At 51.2% G+C, this 19,684-nt stretch overlaps 1 protein-coding gene across 10 annotated transcripts; it reads right to left on the bottom strand.

Annotated features, from left to right (window-relative positions):
• Positions 1-2,599: 2,599 nt before the first annotated feature.
• H6PD (hexose-6-phosphate dehydrogenase/glucose 1-dehydrogenase) lies at positions 2,600-15,981 on the bottom strand. 10 transcript variants are annotated; one of them, XM_083802938.1, is made up of 7 exons: positions 15,357-15,981; positions 14,321-14,477; positions 13,358-13,536; positions 11,540-12,196; positions 10,248-10,365; positions 8,343-8,612; positions 2,600-7,671 (listed from the first exon to the last, which is right to left on the bottom strand). In XM_083802938.1, exons 4-7 carry the CDS (start codon positions 12,164-12,166, stop codon positions 6,314-6,316), a joined length of 2,373 nt encoding a protein of 790 aa, XP_083659064.1. In that variant the 5' UTR covers positions 12,167-12,196; positions 13,358-13,536; positions 14,321-14,477; positions 15,357-15,981; the 3' UTR covers positions 2,600-6,313. The 10 variants fall into 10 exon arrangements, with proteins under 10 accessions (XP_083659064.1, XP_083659062.1, XP_083659063.1 ...); XM_083802936.1 differs by lacking the exon at positions 15,357-15,981 and adding an exon at positions 14,895-15,150; XM_083802937.1 differs by lacking the exon at positions 15,357-15,981 and adding an exon at positions 14,895-15,150 and having other exon boundaries at positions 14,336-14,477.
• Between the last annotated feature and the right edge of the window lie 3,703 nt (positions 15,982-19,684).

Genomic DNA, 19,684 nt, shown 5'->3' with positions numbered 1-19,684 from the left:
ATGCTGCTGTTGGGAAAGGCGATGCCAGGCAGCATCTGCTTGCAGCAGATAATAGCAATGAGGACAGGCCCTGGCTTCGTGCTGAAAAGATTTTGACTGCTGCTGCTCCCTGGCAAGTACTCTGCCTGATATTATTTGATGAACGTGACTCGACACGCACAACAGGGACCCTGTCAGCTCTCCGTTCCTCCAGTAGCCTTCCTCCAGCCTCTTCCAAACCTCTCGTATCCCCACGGGGCAGCTGATTTACTACTGCTGCACAGCGAGAGGGAAGGGGAACTCGGGCAAGCGAGGTGACTCACCCGCAGTGAGTCAGGGCAGAGCGCTGCCCGCGGCTCCCCGCTGCCAACCGTGGACCAGCGGGACCACGCGGGAGCCACGCAGTCACGAGAATCCTAGTCACCTACGGTTTTTCCTTCCTTTTTGCTTTTTGTTTTTCCCAGCTCAAGCTGCTTAACATCAGCTCCATTCCGCAGACACGATCCCAGGTGGGATGCGCACGCCCCAGGCAGACTGAGAGCACTGGGGCTCGTCCTCGTATTTCCTCCCTCTCCCTGCATGCCTGCTGCCCTTTTCCCTAGCATCTGACCCCACATTTCCCTCCTTCAGGGAAGGTAAGCTGCGTGGTGCCAGCTGCAGCCCCAGTCCCCCATGTCCATGTCCCCTGGCTCAGCAAGGGACATAAATCTGACCTCCCACATCCCCTCCATCTCACAATCCTTTTCCTTTCTGCAGGCAGCAGGGGGGAGCTTCCCCAAATCTTCAAGCACACAGTACTGCGTCAGCTCGTAAAATCCGCCCGATGCAAGAAAAGCAATGTACAAAAAAAAATTGCCCGAACCCTGTTAAAAATAGGCTGGGATCCACCGAAGAGAACCTGCTCGACAGTTTGTCTCTGTGTGCGCAGGTCTCATTTCAGCAACACCGCTCAGAGCCAAACACCATTCACACAAGCCCCAGATTGTTTTGTGGATAAGGAGATGCCTATACAAAAAGGGAGCCCTGTTTAAGGAAAAAATGAGGCGATGTCTGCTCGGAGCGCCACCAGGACATAGTTTCTGCGGGAAATTCCTCTCGGTAGAGCAATTTGTCAAACAGAGCCAGCGTGTCCCGCCGCAGGGAGCAGCGTGAGGGCACGGCCGGGCGCAGTCTGCAGCGATGCTCGCGGGAGAGCCCAGTGCTGCATTGCTACAGGACGGCGTGCCAGCCCTCTGCAGGGGAGCGGCTGGAGCGAGCTGCATCGATTCACATTACCCACAGACATCTCACGAGGCAGCTTGCCTCAGGATTGCTCTGCCTCCTGAAATGTACTGTTTTTCACTCCCCATCGTCTCCCTTACTGCCCCTTTTAAGGTCACCTGTTTGGTGTAAGGAAGGCAATAAAACAAGTCCCTGCTAAGGCAGGCACAAATCCTTCTAAGGGTTGCCCTTAACTGTGGCCAAAGGAGAAGTCAAGCACAGCACCGAAAATTTTGTTTTGAAAAGCATTAAAACCCCTGCCCGTACTTGCTGTGTCTGGGGAGGATTCAGTGATGCTGTAACTGCTCTGTGAGTCTCTCTCTTCAGTGACGTGCACGGATCTCTGAACTAGAACAAAACTCTCTCTAAACTAGAATTAAAACATTTCTGACCTGGGTAGGAAAACATTGTCACAGCCCTACGACATGACTGGTAAGCCTCCTCACCTGCACGTCATCTCCAGATGCATGGGCTGCTTAGGCAGTTCAGCATCACTCCCTAAGAACATCTCACAGCACCATACATATGCCATAGCAATGCACCCAGATACCCCTGAGAGCACTGGAGAGGATTTGGACAATGAAAACACCGCCATGGCTTGGTGCTTCAGAAATCCTGCTACGTTAGCAGCCCAGAGACTCCACTGAAAACCCACAGGAGTCTGCAAACAGCAGCACATTTCAACTGCAGTCGGAGGAAGGAGCCTTTGTGCATCAGCAGGAAAACATCTCATTTAAATCCTCTTGTCAGGGAAGGGGAATGAGGCCTCACCTACTGCCCCGGGGCAGTGGGACAGAATTGCTAGCTTCCCTTGCCCAGGGCACACACCGTGCCTGCATGTTTTGTGTCGGGGTGGCGCCAGGTGAGATTTCCTTTCCCTGGGGAGTGGGATGGATCTGGCCAAACAGGAGACGTGGCCCCGCCTGTGACGCCAGCATCGTGCTGGAGTTCAGCAGCATCACTGCAGCTGGCAGATCTTGAGACGATTAGTTCAAACTATGGCTTTACAAAGTTTATGTTATTAAGCAGCTCTGTACTACGGTGATAGTATCTACGGAAACGCAACGGAGACTTCCCCAAGGCGCCATGGGGGCGGCCATTCCAGCACCCAGCGTTGTGCTGGGAGATTCCACCTGGAAAGGGCTTTGGCTGCTCTGAAAAGCCCTGGTGTTCAGGTGACGCATACACCAAAAAGACTCAGTGACCAGTACAAATGAACATTTTAGGCTCCTGGTTTTAAACTACAGAAAATTCAACATGGTCATCTTTGCACCACTAGAGCTTCACTCACCCAAAGGAAGCGGGGGGGAACGAACCCACAGAATAACCACCAATCTTTGAAAGAAATTAAAAGACACTATTGTTAAAAAATATTTTTATAAATATAATTCTCTATTCATTACACAAAACAAAAGGAATCACAAAATTTACTCATGGAAAAATAAGATTTTACAGCTCGATTTATAAAAGTGAGAAAAAGTGAATTCCAGTGTTAGTTTTCTGTAAAACAGTAAATATCAAACCGTTGAATTACAGGAATGCAATGAAGAAATTATTTGCCATTTCAAAAAAAATAAAATAAATTTGTTATCAATAATCACTTATGGGAAACAAACAATAAGTAGTTACTCCATGGACCTGCTTCTGCAAAGAAAGGTTAATACTCAAGCTCTCAAGAAGGTGCACATCTCCTATTAATAGCTTTTAGAAAATAAAAATAGCACTGCTTCCCTGGCCTACAGCCCAGTGGATTTCTACCATTCTTCTCCAACAGATTTGTTAATAATTTCACCCTTCTTCCCATCCGCAGTCTCTCCCTGTACCAGTCACAATTTTTATACATTACAAAATAGTTATTTCTCATTTGGCAAGTGCTAAGTAATAAAGAGTTTAAAAGGAATGTCTGAGGACAAAAAAATAAATATACAGTGCTAGAAAAACACAAACAACCCAGTCAGCTATGTTCACTGAGGAAAACATGTACGTTTTAACTGGGTTTTCATAAAATCCAGGATGAATTTGGGGGTGATCTATTAGAGACTTCCCAAACGAACCCTATTTTTTCCTGTAAAGAACAGCTGCTCTCTGAGGAAAAAAGAAAAAGCTTATTTAAGAGTGCAAATAACCCCCTTCTAAAGAAAAAAAAAAGTGTTTATTTCAAAAGGTGCTGGACAATTATTAAAAATAGTGTGCAGAAACAAGAAAATACCAATGCCACAGTTATCTGTAAGGTAGGAACAAGCTGTCACGTGTAACAATAAGCTTATTCTCACGTAGGTCACTTTTTCCTTAAAACTTGTTCCCTCACCCCAAACACCCAAGAACCAGATTGAAGTTTACATGGCTACTTTTGTTTAAAGAAGAAAAATGCTGTTTAAATTTATGGACATACCAGACCTAAAACATCTTCCTCTGCACAGCTGTTTCAGCCACTGTGGTATATTTTGGAGCCAGTGTCTGCTAGCACTCGTCTACAAAAAGAGTTATTCCAGAAGAGTTATTGCAGTTAACTCCTCAGGCGCGGGCTCTTATTCCAGACTCCACTTATCCAGCAAGTCCCGCACCAAGGAGCCTGCAGTGCTCGCCTTCCTCCTGCTTTTCCATGCCACCTTCTTCCCCTGCTATTTATTTTCACCCTTGGGTGTTTGTGCTGGTAATTAAGCCTGCCTGCAACTGAGAAACAGGCAGCAATGAACTTATCCATAAGCACACACGTAAAAATGGATAACCAACTGTCCCCGTCTGCCAGACCAGACCAGTTCAGGCACTCGTGTCTCTTCTCTATGTGAGCTTTTGCGGCAGCCACGCCACCACAAGTCCCATTTCTTCCCATGCAAAGCGATGTGCATCACTGCAACTCAGCTCAGCTTAGTCAGATACAGCATGCAAAATGCAGTTTTGCTAGACCATCTGAACCTTGTGGGGCTGGGGGCGGCCAGAAATCGCAGCTAGTCCCTGAGAACCTGGCCTTTTCCTGCTGCCCGTAGCTTCTGTCAGCTTGTATCTCCCTGGCCCTGCTTTCCTAGGGACTGCTGACAAGCAGCAGGCTCTCTGGGGCTTGCTCACTGCACTTTTATCTGAGCAATTAGTAGAGAATAAAAATTCTGATTTCTCTGCATTAAACTGAAAGGCAAGGACTCGAGAACCTGGGAGGAACACAGGTTGGATGGACCTGTCCGCCTTGCTTCATGTGCTGCCAGGCCACAGCAGCTATTTGCACCTTGATTTGCATCCTCATCACTAGGATTCAGCAGATCCCCCGTGTGGGGGATCTGAGGCCAATGCCCAGCTGTCTAAAGCAAAGTCCCCTTCCTTCCCCATCCTGCAGACTTGCAGGTCCATGAAGGGTCACCAGGCCCGCAGGCCCAGCTCCTGAGGACCCTACTTTACCTCAGCGGCCTGGAAGGGCGGCCAGGCCTGGCACCAGCCCAGACCACACAGCTTACTGCTGCTCCTTGGGGTCGGGGCGCCATCTCGTGTCAGCATCCAAGTCCCTGAGTCACCCCCAACCCATCCAGCAGCTCCTTCTCTGTGGAAGCAGGTCCAGCATTCACAGGAGGAAGACAAAGATCCCTTTCGAAGTGGCCTCTGCTCCTATGCCGCATCCTCGCTGCTGGGAGCCAGGACCACATCCACGCTCCAGCTTCCTCCTGGGGCCACTCCGTGTGAGCAGGTTTGTCTCCAAGCCTCCACATGGATCATCAGCCCACGTCCTCCCATCTTGACTTCCTTTCTACAAGCTGCACTCGGGCATGCTGCAGCAACTTACCCATTAGAGAAGGTCACGGAGTACTTGGGGATATCATGAAAGCAGAGACAGCCTTTGTTTGTGGCAGCATTCTGGGAAAGTAAAAATTAGGACGAAAAGAGCAGGGTCTCTAGGTAGGACTGGATGTCTCCAACCCTCCTTCCCGTGAGCAGCTGCACTACACATTTCTATAATCACTTAACCTTGTCCTGTCCACACAGAGATGCAGCATGTTAGTTCTGTGTGCCCAAAATAGATGTTCGGAGAAAATTCCCTCTCCTTGTAAGTCAGCGTCCTTGAGCTGAAACCCCAAGACCACCATCCCCAAACACCATAACTACCTTAATGTGTGCTGTAATGAGGGACATATGGGTAGTTTTTAAAGCTGCCTCCCACAGAAATTTTATAAGCCTCTGAATGGCACTGCAAGCTTCAATTCTGTGGACAGAGAAAAATTGTTTCAGAGAATGAAACAACGACAGAGGACAATTAAGGAAAAGACCATTCCTTTGCTGGCTAAACACAAACAACTACCCTGAACAACAAGCTTTTCCCCCAGTAATTATTGCACTGCAGGCAACTAACAGCTTTGTGAACTGCCATGTTCCTCAGCCTGCCCCCATTATTCTAACAGCCTAAAAAGCAGTGTGGTTTCCTTCTCCATCCCCCACGATACCAGCTATCCACTTAAGGAAAGCAGCAAATTACTGTGTATAGACTCAGCCCCTGCTGCTTGGCAATTGGTGAAGACCCAGGACTACAGCGAGCTCACAAATCGGTGTCAGCATTTAGGGGCCACAAGCCACAAAAGCTCCAAAAAAGCCCAGCCAAGGCCAGTCAACACGACAGGCTGCATGGACAAGACTGCAGACCCACATTCACATGAGACTCATTTTGCCGAGGCCATGAGCGTCCCAGGCAGAGCCGGGCAGAGGACGGAGATGTCATTACTGTCTTCAAACCTGAGAATCAAAAAACAACAAAAAAAGAATTGGCAGGTACTTAATTTAACAAGTCTCCCATTGTGCCTGCGAGGTAGTTCAACGTTAATAACCATAAAGTCCTGAGAGGGGAAACTGAGGCACTTCAAGGTGAGGTAACGTGTCCAAAGTCACAGTCAGAGTCTGGCAGAGCCAGCAATGCTGCCTGGGCTCCTGCTTAGCTCTGCACACTGAGCCGAGCTCAAGTGTCAGAGGCACCACAGGCCACCCGTTTCCCAGAAGGTTACAGGAGCCCGTCAGAGATGAAGCTGCTGCTGGCAACAGGAAAACATGGACGTTGTGTAGGAAAATCCAGGCAGACGAGGGAGGAGGGACACGGAGGACATCACCCAAGCAGAGCTTCATAATCCACATACCACACCAGCTGGCCAGAGCTGGGGCTGACACCCGAGATAGGCCACTTCCTTGGCTGACGGCCCACCCTGCTGATCTGGGTGGTGATATCGTGCTTGCCCTTCCCCACAACCAGCACGAACACCTGCCTGGCCTTGTTGATGAGGAATAGGCTGAAGCTCATCCTTTGGTGAGGTTTGACGGGGCTTTCGGTCAGCACCACGGCCTGAGTCCCTTCCAGGCCGTTTTCAGAGTCGGGGAAGAGCGAGGCGGTGTGCCCGTCAGTGCCCAGCCCCAGCAGCACCAGGTCAAAGCTGGAATTGGCCACCAGGGCCGCGATCTCCTTGGCATACAGCTCCGTGCCTCCGTCCTCTTCCACGCAGAGCCGCTGGTTCAGGTGCACGGGCATGGGGTGGACGTTGAAGTAGGGCACCCTGATGCTCTGCAGGAGGTGGTTGTGCAGGCTGAAGAAGTTGGACTCCGGGTCAGTGAGCGGGACGCACCGCTCATCCACCAGCCAGACGTGGGTGTGCCTCCACGGGAAGGCATAATGGTGTCTTGCCAGCCGCTGGAATAGGGCCACGGGGCTTGAGCCACCAGACAGGGCCAGATGGAACTGCCCAGAGCCTGCCACAGCCCCGTTTGCTGCCTTCTCAACATCAGAAGCCAGCTGGGAAATCAGGTCCTCGGACCACGCTGACACCAAGGGGCTTTGCCGAAATTTGGACTGGATTGTCTTGAAATCACTTGGCATCGACCTGTCGGGGTTCAGCAGTTCCACTGGCTCTGCCGCTGTGAACGCCAGCTCCCCGCTCACCATCTCAAAGTCCAAGAGGTTCTGGTTCTCCACCCCACCAGGGTAGAGGCGCGGGGGCTGGTGAGAAATGCTGTTGAGCAGCGGTGTCCAGAAGGCCCAGGAGGCCAGCAAGTTCTCAGTGGTGATGAAGAAGTCCTTCCTGCCATGGTATATGTTGGAAATGAGGACAGAATAAGCATCTCTCTCCTTCACAGGGCTGTACACGTAGTAATCAGACAGCGGTTGTCCAAAAACATGCAGGTCTGGCTGACCTACAACTTCTCTCCAACTGCTTTTTGGCATGACAGGCCTGAAAAGGTTCCTGCTCACAAGCACTGCAGGGGTGTTGAGTGCGCCATGTCCGATGTAGAAGATGATCTGCTTGGCTTTACACTGGCTGTGCCCTGCATCCCGCAGCGTCTCGCTCTGTGTGCAGTAGGCCCGGTTCTTGAAGAGAACACGGACGTAACCTACCCGTTCATCCAGGGCTTTTCCAGAAGTGAGGAGGAAAGGGACCCCTTCCCAACGCAGGCTGTCACTCTGAACGAGCACACCTGAAATGACAAAGTGATCTCGGCTACCAAATTCAACCTGGAGCCTGAACAGCAAGCAGATTTGAGGGGAACTGTCATCTAGCCATCCCTCTCCTTCTTTAGAAATCTTGGCATTCGCTGTGTCTCTTGCTCCACATTTTGCTCTTTCATGACAGCACAGGACTAACTGCTCTTTAGCTACCCTGCTGTGCTTCCTCCCAGGTATCCTACTTGCTTAACCGCCTTTCGTCTCACAAGAAACCAGTTTCTAAGCATGAATATCATTCAGACAAAACCTTTGATGTTCAGAAAACACAGCAGGGCCAGAGATCGCCTTGTCATCTATCAACCACAGAGAACTCCCCATGCTTTATTCTCCAGATACAGAGAGCAACTCAACTTTATGAAAAGGTGAAGGGGTTTACAGGCCACTCCTGAAAATAGTGCACAGGCCTTAGCAAGAATAATGGGGCTTAAATCTTATGCAATGCTCTACATCTATAGGATCATTAATTACCAGACATGACACTAGTATTATTTTGTTACAGCTCCCAGCTACCGTGCTGATGGACGCCTGGAAACATCCCTGTGTCAGCAGTGACGTCCAGCATCGCGGCGTGAGGACTCCCATCTCCTGCTCTCCTTGGCTGTAGACTACTTCCCCTCACCAGGGCCCAGACCCAAAATCTCACCTGCGAAGGTTGGTGTTGTGCTGACGTAGTCCTGTCCCTTCTTCAGTTCCTCCTGCACGTGGCTGGCATATGCCTGATACTGACCCAACACAGCACTGTGTTTCTCCAGGCCCCGCAAGGACCGGAGGGCCTGCAGCTTGCACCGCAAGACTTCTTCGGTCCTGCTCAGGTTGGCTGGGAGCTCCATGGTCAGGAACATCAGGGCCTCGGTGAGGTGGTTCTGCAGCACATCCCGGATGACTCCGTACTGCTCGTAGAAGCTGGTGCGGCCTGCAGACAAAGAGGAGGTGAGAGACTGATAAACTGATGCGGTGTCCTTGCAGCCCTCTCTTCTGCTTGTGTAATGCATGTGCCAAGAAGACCAAATTGGTTTGCACTGCTCTTCCCTTCTCCTGGCCCAACAGTTACTGTGAACCTATCAAGCCTCTCCCCGCCCTCCAGAAGGGCTTCTGAAATGTCTCTGCTCCTAAAATGAACACTTAGCCCCGGCAGCGAGCACTGCTCTTCTCTGCCTCTTTTCCCCCAGTTTTCTGTTCTTGGGAGGCTCTGGCTGGGCCATGCCCTTGAGAGACAAAATTTTGTGCACAGAGCCCTGCTGCTCTGCTTGCCTGACTTCTCACGCAGGGGTGTGTGTGTGGGAGGTGGACAATCCACTTATTAAGAAAGTGACTCAAACAGATGCCTTTCCGTAGTCCAGCAGCAGCAGGCTGCACACTGCAGACTACATCGTGGCTGTAGGCTTCCCCTATCGATTGATACATTTATCTCCTTTGCTCTAATCCAAAGGCACATTCATTAGTGTAATCAATGCTGCAGACTTGCTGGGAGCCAGGCTGCAGCTGAAGCCACACAGGGGAAGGAAGATGTCAAATGAAAAATGACAAAGTTTTTCAGAGAGGGGAGGGCACAGGGAGCGGCTGGGACTACGCACAGACAGCACCGTTCTCCCCAGACCTCTCTGCAGTAACTCCCTCTCCCAAAATCAGGTCCAGCTGAGGTCTGGGCTGCCAAACCAAGAATTACACAAAGCTTGGTAAAATTGCATTAATTGAGTTTGTGGTAGCTGGGGGCAGGAGTGGGAGGGAGGGAGAAGAGGAGGTTAAGGGAGTAGAGCAGCAGCCCTGATGTTGCAGAACTGAGGGCGCCTGACATCCCGAGAACTGCTGCGGGTGGCAGTCCAGCCCAAGTGCTTTATGCTGAGCACTGCAGAGCGGATGCTGCAGCATTGCAGGGAGAGATTGCAGCCGTGTCCTTCAGCAGGAGACCCATGCTAGCAACTCTGGGCTTGGGTTTTTCTCTCTGCAAGGCTTTCAGTACTGAGAGGAAGGGAATGAAACTGGCCAACACAGACTCACCTGGGTACCTGGACAGACACTGACTGGCCAGTTTGAGTCATGTCCAAGCAAAAGATACAAGAGCATCTTCCAAAGAATACCGCAAATGTATACTCATTGCAAGCTTGGTAGCTAACAGGACAGGAATAAAAAGGGGACTCCAATAAAATGGCCAGATTGTCACAGCACTGAAGCGAGGTGGCCTTAGATTGCATCAACTCCAAATGCAGTGTCTCTTACCAAGACCTGGCATCTCTGAACTCCAAAAAGCTTAACGAAATGCCTCCAAAGCTCTATAGCAGAAGAAGGTGGGGCTTCTACCCCCACTCCCAGTTGAATCCAACTGGAATCTTTTCTTGGAAGCAGTAACACTACCTGGAAGGTAATTCAGTCCCCAGCATGGGAAGTATAAGACAGTCCCTCTCCATTTCCAGGGAGCAGCATACCATCCACCTGCACTTTTTTGTTTCCATACCAGCACCGGCTCAAGGGCCACTTTCTCATAATTACCAAGCCTGCCAGTTCTCCCTCTCACCTATTCACCCCAGTTCTGTACACTTGCTTCACCAACCTTTAGCATCCACAGTCTCCTTCAGGACAATCTCCACTCTTTCCACATGATGTCGGTTCCAGATTGGATCCAGAAACTGCTGGTTCTGGTCTCGAAAAGGCAGGATATGGGCTACAGCCTGTGAAGGGAAAGTTCAAAAGATCCAAGAAAAACCTCACCATATTTCTACGGTATCTTCTCCTCACTTCCCCACCCAGCACTGGGATGTGGCCAGTGAGTGGCCACACTGGAGTGCTAGCAGGCATGCCACATAGCAGAGAGCAGAGTAGGTAAGAGAAGAGAAAAAACTGCAAGAGCCCGTTATGATACACAGTGGAGTCTCCACTGACTGTACATTAAAGGCCTTGCTGAAGCACCTTGAGGTTTCATATGAAAAAGGCTGAAATGCAAACTACAAGGCACTCAGTTTATGTCCCTCAAAAGACAAAGGTCTGAGTCAGACCGTCCTGGGATTAACATACAGCTCTGAAGTGCTTAAACAGATCAGATCAGATGCTTACACTACTAAAGCCATCTGCTTTTGGGGAGGGAAAAAAGGCAAGGAAGAAATCCCCCCCTCTTGGCAGAGATGCTCTCCTTACAGCTGGACATGCACCTTTCTGAGTAAAACCTGGCCACGGTGCCATGGCTGGTACAGGCTGCTCTCAAAATGTGGTATTACATTGCTCTAAGGCAAGGATGGCACGTCCTTGAATGCATTCCCTCTGGGACAATGCAGCTGCTGCATGTCCTGAGCTGCCCCTGCAGCAGCCAGGCCCCACACCCTGCCTGCGGTGCAGGGCAGGAGGAAACCTTCTCCCCAGCATCCCACAAATCTAACTTCTCATCAGCTCTGTATCGTATCGCATTGAAAACCGCTTCTAGAAGCCACTGCTAGCAGAAAGGCCTGCGTGTAATGAGAGGGGAGAACGGTGAGAGGGAAAGGGCATTGCTTACTCCGTGAAATCAGAGCCCTGACCTTGGCAGGAAGACCAGATGAATCTGCACCTCTCCCTCGTGCAAGCACACCACTCACCCCTACACCCTGGCTTCCCTCGAGAGAGGGGACCCTCGTCACCAGCAGAAGGTCCAGCTGCACATCTCCCCTGCTCTGCAAGAGGATGGACACCAGCACAGCACAGGGCATGAACAGCACAAGGGCCCCGTAAGCAAATGGAGGCTTGGGACACAACCAGGAGCACCGCCCAAATTTGGGAACAACACCCCCATCAGATGCAGGGCTGACACCCAGCGCTCTCCCAGCCACCGAGTCCCTCAACCTGGCAGGAGGCTGCGCACTGCAAGCTGCTCACCTGCTTGCCCAGGTAGTGGTCCACCCGGTACATCTCCTCTTCCCTGAAGAAGCTCGTCAGCTCTGCAGCCAGCTGCTGGGCCGACTCCAGGTCGTGGCCAAAAGGTTTCTCCAGCACCACACGCAGCCAGGCGCCCGGAGGGGGTCTGCAGCTGCTGTTGATGTGGCGGGCGATCTCCGTGTAGGCAAACGGTGGTACCGAGAAGTAGAAGATCCTTCCAGCCTCCTTCAGGCCCTCCTGGCGAAGCAGCACCTCAATCTCCCTGTTGAGCACGGTGTAGTTCTCGGCGGTCTTCAGCTGGTGGTATTGGCTCAGCTTCAAGAATTGGTCCTTCAGCACAGCACACCTGTCTGGAGCCTCATCTGGGGGACAGGCCAGCTTCTTCAGCACGTCAAACATCAGCTTCTGCCCTGGTTCCAGAGCTGTCAGCGCAGCCCCGTGGAAAGTGAAGCTGTGGCCGCTGCTCACTTGGTCCATGTAGAGCTGGAATAGGCCCTGCCACAAATACTTCTTGGCCAAATCACCTGTGGCTCCCAGCAAGACCACGGAGATGTGGCCCTGGGACATCTCGGCTGGTGATGGGAAGGCTCCCATGAACAACATGGTACACAAGACTCTTCTCAGCATCTTGGGAGAGAGGAGGCAGACCCAGGAACACTTCAGAAGGCAGGATTAAGAAAGAAAATCTGTCAACCCATGTTGTAATACTGCAAAACACGGCCCAAGGTGCCTGCTCTGCCATGACTCAAACCTGAGATTTCTGCCTGGATCCTCCATCCAACCACGATCCCTCTCCCCTCCATGATTTGAGTCATGGTAGGAACTAGGGCTTCTCTTTCTGGAGAAGACTGCAGCTGCCTTGTGCAAACCAGGAACTGGAAGACAGCTCACGTAAGGTCTTTCAGTAGCACAGGAATTGCTCCCAAGGCTGAGTTAATGAGGGGATGTCAATGTCTTTAGATTGTGAAACTGAAATCCATTTTAATGCAAATTTCAGAGCTGGCTACAATCGAACACTTGCTGGCAAATTCAGGCTGCTGCTTTCAGCAACCTCCCGTTTGGGACTTTGCTCAAGTGGTATTATGCTGTCTTGGCACCGCTTCATGTCAATATTGTCACAGCAGCTCAGAGACAAGCACGACCACTGGCAGTTCCAGCTCACAGGCTCTTCTTTAATACACTGCACTTTAATGACTCATGTGCACCACCACTCTCATGAACACAGCTGAATTAGGTTCTAACAAGCTACCGGGAGACAAATGGTCTGATAAAACAACACAGGGGAAGAAGTAGTTTAGTCCTTAAAATCAAGCCCAGACATAAGCCAGTCGAGATGCTGTCTCATGATGGTTGTGTACGCGGCCAGGAGACAATGCGGGGCTTGTGCTCTGCCGACTGCAGCTTTCCATCAGTGAGGAGAGCGTGTGGGCACCCACTGACTGCTGCAGCCAGCAACAGCTGGTCTCCTTAGCCAAAAAAACCCTCTCCTTGTTCTTATTTAGCCTTGTTTCGCTAATCTGAAAGAAGGCTGTTTTTAAGGGTAATAACACACCTAGTTCTTATATCTAGAAACAGGGCAAAGATCTTAGATCACGAAAAATAATCCAGAATCTCTAGAATGCAGAAAGGGTGCTGCCCGAGCTCTGACTGGTTCTCCCACTGGAAAGCTCCCAAAAAGTCACTACTCCATCATCAACACTGAATCTAAACCAGCTAAAGGATGAAGATAACTAAAAACAAGGAACTCCTGAACATCTCTCCCTACCTGCAGCTTGAACTGGTTGTAATAACTCGTACATTTCTCTCCCCAGCACCCACCTGAGTAACACAGAAGCTTTACAAAGGCTGCAGAGGCAAAAGTAGCTGGAAAGTTGTCTTCTTCACAGCCCCCTGGGTTCAGATCTCTCTTCTCCTGTGACTGAGCACACTGCAGAGTCGCTGATCAATGGTCAGGTGAGCAAGATTTTGCAACCAAGATAAGGCAGGTTGTTCCCTTTCTGTAAATGAGAGGAAAGACCAAATAACAGCAGAGAAAAAATGACTGCCTGTGCCAGCAACATCCCGGCTCTCGGCCCATCCATACCGCCTGTGCTAAAAGTTCTGGCTGCTGTTTGCGAGCAGGCAAAACGTGGGCGCTTTGTGGCAACTCCTGACTCCTCCGCCATGCACCCCAGCGCAGCTCCATGATGGAGTTTGGCCACCAAGACCCTGGTGCACGTCCCTCGCAGCAGCCCCATCCCCAGTCCCCAGCTTCCCAAGCCTACAGTGAGCAGGGGGTGGTTTTAATGAGCCCCCTAGGGCAGCAGGATGGCACTCGCATGCTGCAGCTCTTGAAGGCTGGCTTGCACTGGTTTGCTCCCTGCCTTTTCCTTCCCCCTTTTCCTGCATGGGGACAGGGATGATGCCACAACAGCTGAGCACACCTGCATCTTGCCCTGCGCTGTGGTTGGGTGAGAGGGCCTGGGTGCTCCCACATCACCCTCTCAGGAGAATCCAGGATCCGCTGCTTCCTCTGCAAAGCTCCGCATCGTAGCTTGTCAATCTAATGCTCATCTCTGCCCAGCCTTCCCTCCCTGCCTCTTTGCTTTATTTAACCTCCAAGCACCCACTTACCAAACCCAGAAAAAAGCACTGGCAATTGCACAGGAGCAGCAGCGGGGCTCCCAAGTTTTACCCGCACTAGAAATAATTATCATCTCAAGCACAGGTTTGATTTTCTTTCCCCCACTGTGGCACTACGGCGCAGATGACAGCTCCTCAGCACAATAAGGTAATATTTACACTTGCTTAAGCAACCTTTGTTCCAGGAACCCGGGAGGTTGGGCACGCTGCCCGCTGGGCACAGGGGGCTGCAGGTACCAAGATGCTGCAGAGAGCCCAGCTGACAGCAGGAGTCTCCCAGGGCAGGGAAGGATTTGGGCGGGCCGTCCTTTTCCACCTAACCAAGGAAATGAGTGAATTAGCCAAGCGGCTTGCTGGCGAATTCAGCTACAGTCACACGCATTTCCAAGCCAACTCGAAACTGGTTTCACAACGCCCCCAGTTGCAAAACAGAGTGCCCAGGAGAAGCACAGCAAAGCCAGGGCTGTTTGTTTGCTGCTCTTATAGCCCCTAATCACCAGGATTCCTGTTAAAAAGGATTATTCTTTACGAGTTTCCCAACCAAAGAGAACTCCATCAGCTTTCCCCGTTCCTACCAAACGCGGGGAGAGCTTCACCCAGGGCATCCCCTGCAGCTGGCCAGGAGCAACTTTCAGCCCCTGCTGCACGGAAAAGGGGAAAAAGTTCTTTTTTTGGTCCTGCTGCACCCCCCCCTTATAAAAAAAAAACAACAACAAGAGATGCACAGCCAAACCTGGGGACCTCCTCGGCACCTTACCGGGGACCTGACGGTGGTAGCGCTGCTGGGGGCAGCACCGGGGTGCTCCCCCCGGGGATGTGAGACCCTGGGGTACGGGGGCACGGGCACCCCGAGCCCCACGAGGGGGGGGTGGTTCTCCAATCCACCCAGTGACCCTACAGCCCCGCTGCCAGCCCCAGGCTCGCCCCCCGGCGTCACCCCCGTGCTTTTTGGGGCACCCCACATCCACAACCCCGGATCCGGAGGGGTTACACGGGGGGGGGGGGGGGTCGGAGCCAGGCTCGCAGCCCCCCCCCCCCCCCAGCCAGCGGAGGGCTCCCTCCGGTACCGGAGGGTGGATCCAACCCGCTAACAACACCGAGGCCCCCCCGGTGCCCGGGGAAGCCCAGCAAGCGCCGCCTGTTGCCGCCCCCCCCCCTCCCCGGGGCCGCCCCCCCGGGGCCGCCCCCCACTCACCTCCCGCCCCCCCCAACCCGGGCAGCGAACGGGGCGCGGCGGCGGCGGCGGCAAAGCGGCTGCGGGCGGGCCCGGCACAGCGCCCCGCCTCGGAGCCGCCCCCGGAGCTTGTGGTTGGCGGACGCTCTCGCCGCGTTGTATCGCGAGGGAGGGAGGGAAATCGTGGCGCTGAGAGCGGTCGGGGTGCGGGGGTGGCGGCCTAGAGAGGGTTTTGGGGGTGCAGGCGATCCCTGGAGAGGTTCCTGATGCGCCCTGAGACCAGGGCTTTTACTGAGGGCAGGAGCCTCAGGAACCAAAGGAAAACTCGTCTGTTTTCTCCAGTTGTGCTGGCCGGTCTAGTTACACGCGTACGCATACCTACGTGTATCTGGATTTCATACAATAGAATCCTAAAGTCATTAAGGTTAGAAAAGACCTCCAAGATCATCTGGTCCAACCATCACCCTACAACCCCTGTCACCCACTAAACCATATCCCCAAGCACCACGTCCAGCCTCTCCTTGAACACCCCCGGGTTCGGTGACTCCACCACCTCCCTGGGCAACCTGTCCCAACGCCTGACTGCTCTCTCTGAGAAGAAATGTCTCCTCATTTCCAACCTGAGCCTCCCCTGGCACAACTTGAGGACCCTCTAGTCCTATCATGGGTTACCTGTGAGAAGAGGCCGACCCCTAGCCCCCCACACCTTCCTTTCAGGCAGTTGCAGAGAGCAATGAGGTCTGCCCTGAGCCTCCTCTTCTCCAGACCAAACACCCCCAGTGCCCTCAGCTGCTCCTCACAGGACTTGTGTCCCAGGCCCTTCACCAGCTCCGTAGCCCTTCTCTGGACATGCTCCAGGGCCTCAATGTCCTTCTTGTAGTGAGGGGCCCAAAGCTGAACACAGCACTCGAGGTGCAGCCTCACCAGAACTGAGTACAGGGGGACGATCACCTCCCTGCTCCTGTTGGCTGAACTATTCCTGATACCAGCCAGGGTGCCGTTGGCCTTCTTGGCCACCTGGACACACTGCCAGACACATGTTTACCTAAAGACTACGTTACGTTTTGTCCTGAAACGCTCGTGACTGCAGTGTCCCTCCTTCTAACCACAAGTGCACCCACACCTCCAGTCCCGTGTTTTCTGAACAAAGTCTGTTGTGGACCTCCTGGGGTATATTGCAGCTCAGCTTGGCCGTGCTTTTGGACACATCAGGTTTTGGGAAGGAGGAGAGGCAAGCGAAGAGGAGCAAAACTCTGCAAACTCGTTGCTCTTGGAGGTCTTTCCCAACCCTAATGATTCTATGATTAATGATTCTGTGAAATGACCCACCCGACGGGTCACACAGCAGAGAGCTCTTACAAACTGTCCTGGTGCAATGCCAAGCTTGCACTGGAGCTCAGCTGTTGTCTTCAGATTCACGTGGGTGAACAATGTTCTAGGGATCATTTCCCTAGTTGGCTCCACTAAGCACACAAATTTTCCTATTGCCTTTTTCACTCAAAGGTCTCAAATTATGTTATGCAAGTAGACACACTTTACCACAACTAATTTACAGGTGGGGAAACATAGTCACATTGGCAGAACTGAGAACAGATCTTGGAGATGTTGCTGCTCAGGCCAACAATCTGGCAATTGTGTTACATATAAGACAAACCTTGCTTTCTATTTGTGATACAACTCTGAATTATGCTTACATTATAACTTCTTGGTGCCATAGCCTGCTTTATCATCGTGTTCTGGAGGTTTGTCCATCCTTCTGCATGCCTGCCCGATCCCATAAAGACCCTTTATAGTATTGCAAAGGTGTTGGAGTGACAGAGTTAGCACCTAGGTTTGTCTGTAAGATGCAGGTCCAAATTGTGGGTGAGGGAGACAGCAGTCTGCCCTGCTTCATGTTGCGTATTGCTTTATGATTCCCTCCACATCACTGATGCATCTTTGGACTGGGTAGAGCCTGAACGCCTCTAGCAGTGGCCATATTTCTGAAACCCAGCAGAGGGTGGATCACAGGCATAACTCAAGTGGTGGAATTTCACAAATTAAACTTGGTGAGGGGGTAAATAACTCATCCGAAAGAGCCAGCTAGACAAAATAATCCAGCTCCAGAGATCTCCCCTTACCACTCTGTGCAATGTTACTACACGGAGCATTTAGCAAGAAGCTTGGGGGAATCAGTGCTATATCCCATAGCTGTGTGTTTAACCCATCGATGGCCTGACGACAAAGCTTACTTAGCTTGCAGAAGCTAATCTGAACCTGGGTATAGCAGATGGTGGGAAGAGGCAAATGGGAGTCCCCTTTACAGTCTGCTCTCTGCCCTGGAAGAATAAAGAGGGGTTGCTACGTACTCTGGCAGAAATGATTGAAGTGCAAATCTCCCTGCTGCATGTTTCTGGCACACTGAATGAGATGAACAGCTGAGGCCTTGGTCACTTGAGCCTGTTATTATAGACAGAGCTGGAAGTTGGGAGTAGTGACAGTTGTTTAACATCCTCTGTTGAGAGACCCTGTCTCTAACTAGTTACATGATGCCAAACTTTAAGTATTGAAGCTGAAATTGTATGTGGGGGGTCTGCTTTATACAGCCACTTTTTTTTCTTTTTTTTAATCTGAAAAAAAAAATGGCGAAGCTATTTCTGAGCTGGAGGGCAAGATAAAATAGGTTTTTTGACCACGTTAAAAATATCTCAGCTGTTTCATTAAGGAGCTCTAACATCTCATAATTTGGGGCAAGGAAGATTTTATCAGGATGATGGTTTGGATCAGAATGTACTTTTGTCAGAAAAAGTGTGCTTTTGTCAGTGCCTTTTCAGATGTGCTCAGCTGCATGCTCCTTGAAGGGAAGTAGGTCCAGTGTGACAGCTGAGACATGTGATGCCAATAAAGAAATAAAAGGTTGTTAGCAAGGGATGAAGTATTAAGGAGCCGGATGTTGTACAAGCAAATAACAGTTCTGTAGGGAAGGAGGCGTTGTGGAGGAGGAACCATTAAGCTGAAAGGAGTGGCCTTTCAGTTGAGAAGGTCATACCTATGCGCTGTAGGTAAAGGCTGTGTTTTGGTATAGCATTTGAAAGTGCCTTTTATTTAGGAGCAGGGAAAATAATATAAAATGAGAGTTTGACATACTGGGACTTTGCCTTTTGGTGTTGTGTTCACAGGCCAGTTTCAAGATGCAGAGAAGCAAACCTGGTCTAGCGTGGTGTGGGTACTGCTTTGTAAAGCTAAGGCATGCTGCAGCACAACAAGCTTGTGGTGCTGTCGTCTGGAAATAGACTTGAAATTTGCCCCATTGATTAACTTCTGCAAAGATGCCTACTGCTACTGACCTACTGATATGGCTATAAATGATTGAGTAATTTCTGTGGATGCTTTATCCTCCATCGGTTCTTCTTCCCAAGCCAGGAGCCCTGCTTGGTCATGCTGCTGCAGAGCCTGGTGCAGCCTCATCCCCCTTTGGGCTGGGGGTGCTAAGCTTCAGGAAAGCTCCGAAGTTTTGGACCATCGAGCTCCTATGATTTTGAGAAAGGCAGTTAACTGCTGCTGTGAAGCAATAAAGAACAGTTGTATAGCAGCTGGGGTTCTTATTAGAAAATAAAATTAAACTGGCTTCTGGAAAACCAGATTTAAGGTAAAAATCATAACAGCAGTTCCCTAACTGGTGTGGGAAAGAGTAAGAGAAAAGAGGTTTGTTATGGCTACAGGGGCAGGTCAGTGACTTCCCTGCTTCACGAGTCCTGGCGCTGCACTTGCTCTTGGAGTCGGCATGTGATTAAACGTGCTGACTTAAAGCCTTGGATATCCCTGAGAAAGAGAAATCCCCAAATTCTGCTTTAAGAAGAAGTTTGGATGGAAATGTTTGATATTAATCAAAGCTATGCTGAGAGGCTGGAGGGCTGCTCTTGCGCTGCTCCCAGGAGCCCCGTTGCAGTGAGGGCAGGTGATGTTCCCAAAGGCCTCACTGCTCTGCTGTCCTGCCTGGAGAGCTTGGCTCCTAAAGAGCTTATAATCAAATAAAGCTGAGACACTCCAAGGTGAAAGAGCATTAGAGTAATACTGCCCCCTAAAAGCTCCTGTTTCTATTGCTTGTCTGCTTTCCTTTTTTAACTGTGGCTTTTAAGCCACAGAAATCATGTCCAGTGTATGGCTCACAGGTGTGCTGCTTGAGTGGGGCAGGGAAGTGCCTTAACACTGCTGACTTGCTGTGAGGCTTGAGTAAATGGCATTACTAGCTAATGCAATTACCTCGCTGCTGCTGTCCCCGAGCAGTCGTGGGGATAAAATACGATTTAATGCCCCTCTGTAAGCCTCTGTCACAGAGACTGGCGAGTCCTCCGGCAGCGATGCAGCAC

Source organism: Anser anser (assembly GCF_964211835.1).
Source record: "Anser anser genome assembly, chromosome: 17".
Taxonomy (NCBI): domain Eukaryota; kingdom Metazoa; phylum Chordata; class Aves; order Anseriformes; family Anatidae; genus Anser; species Anser anser.
The sequence above is the reverse complement of the archived record's forward strand: the minus strand, read 5'-3'. Positions and strand labels throughout refer to the sequence as shown.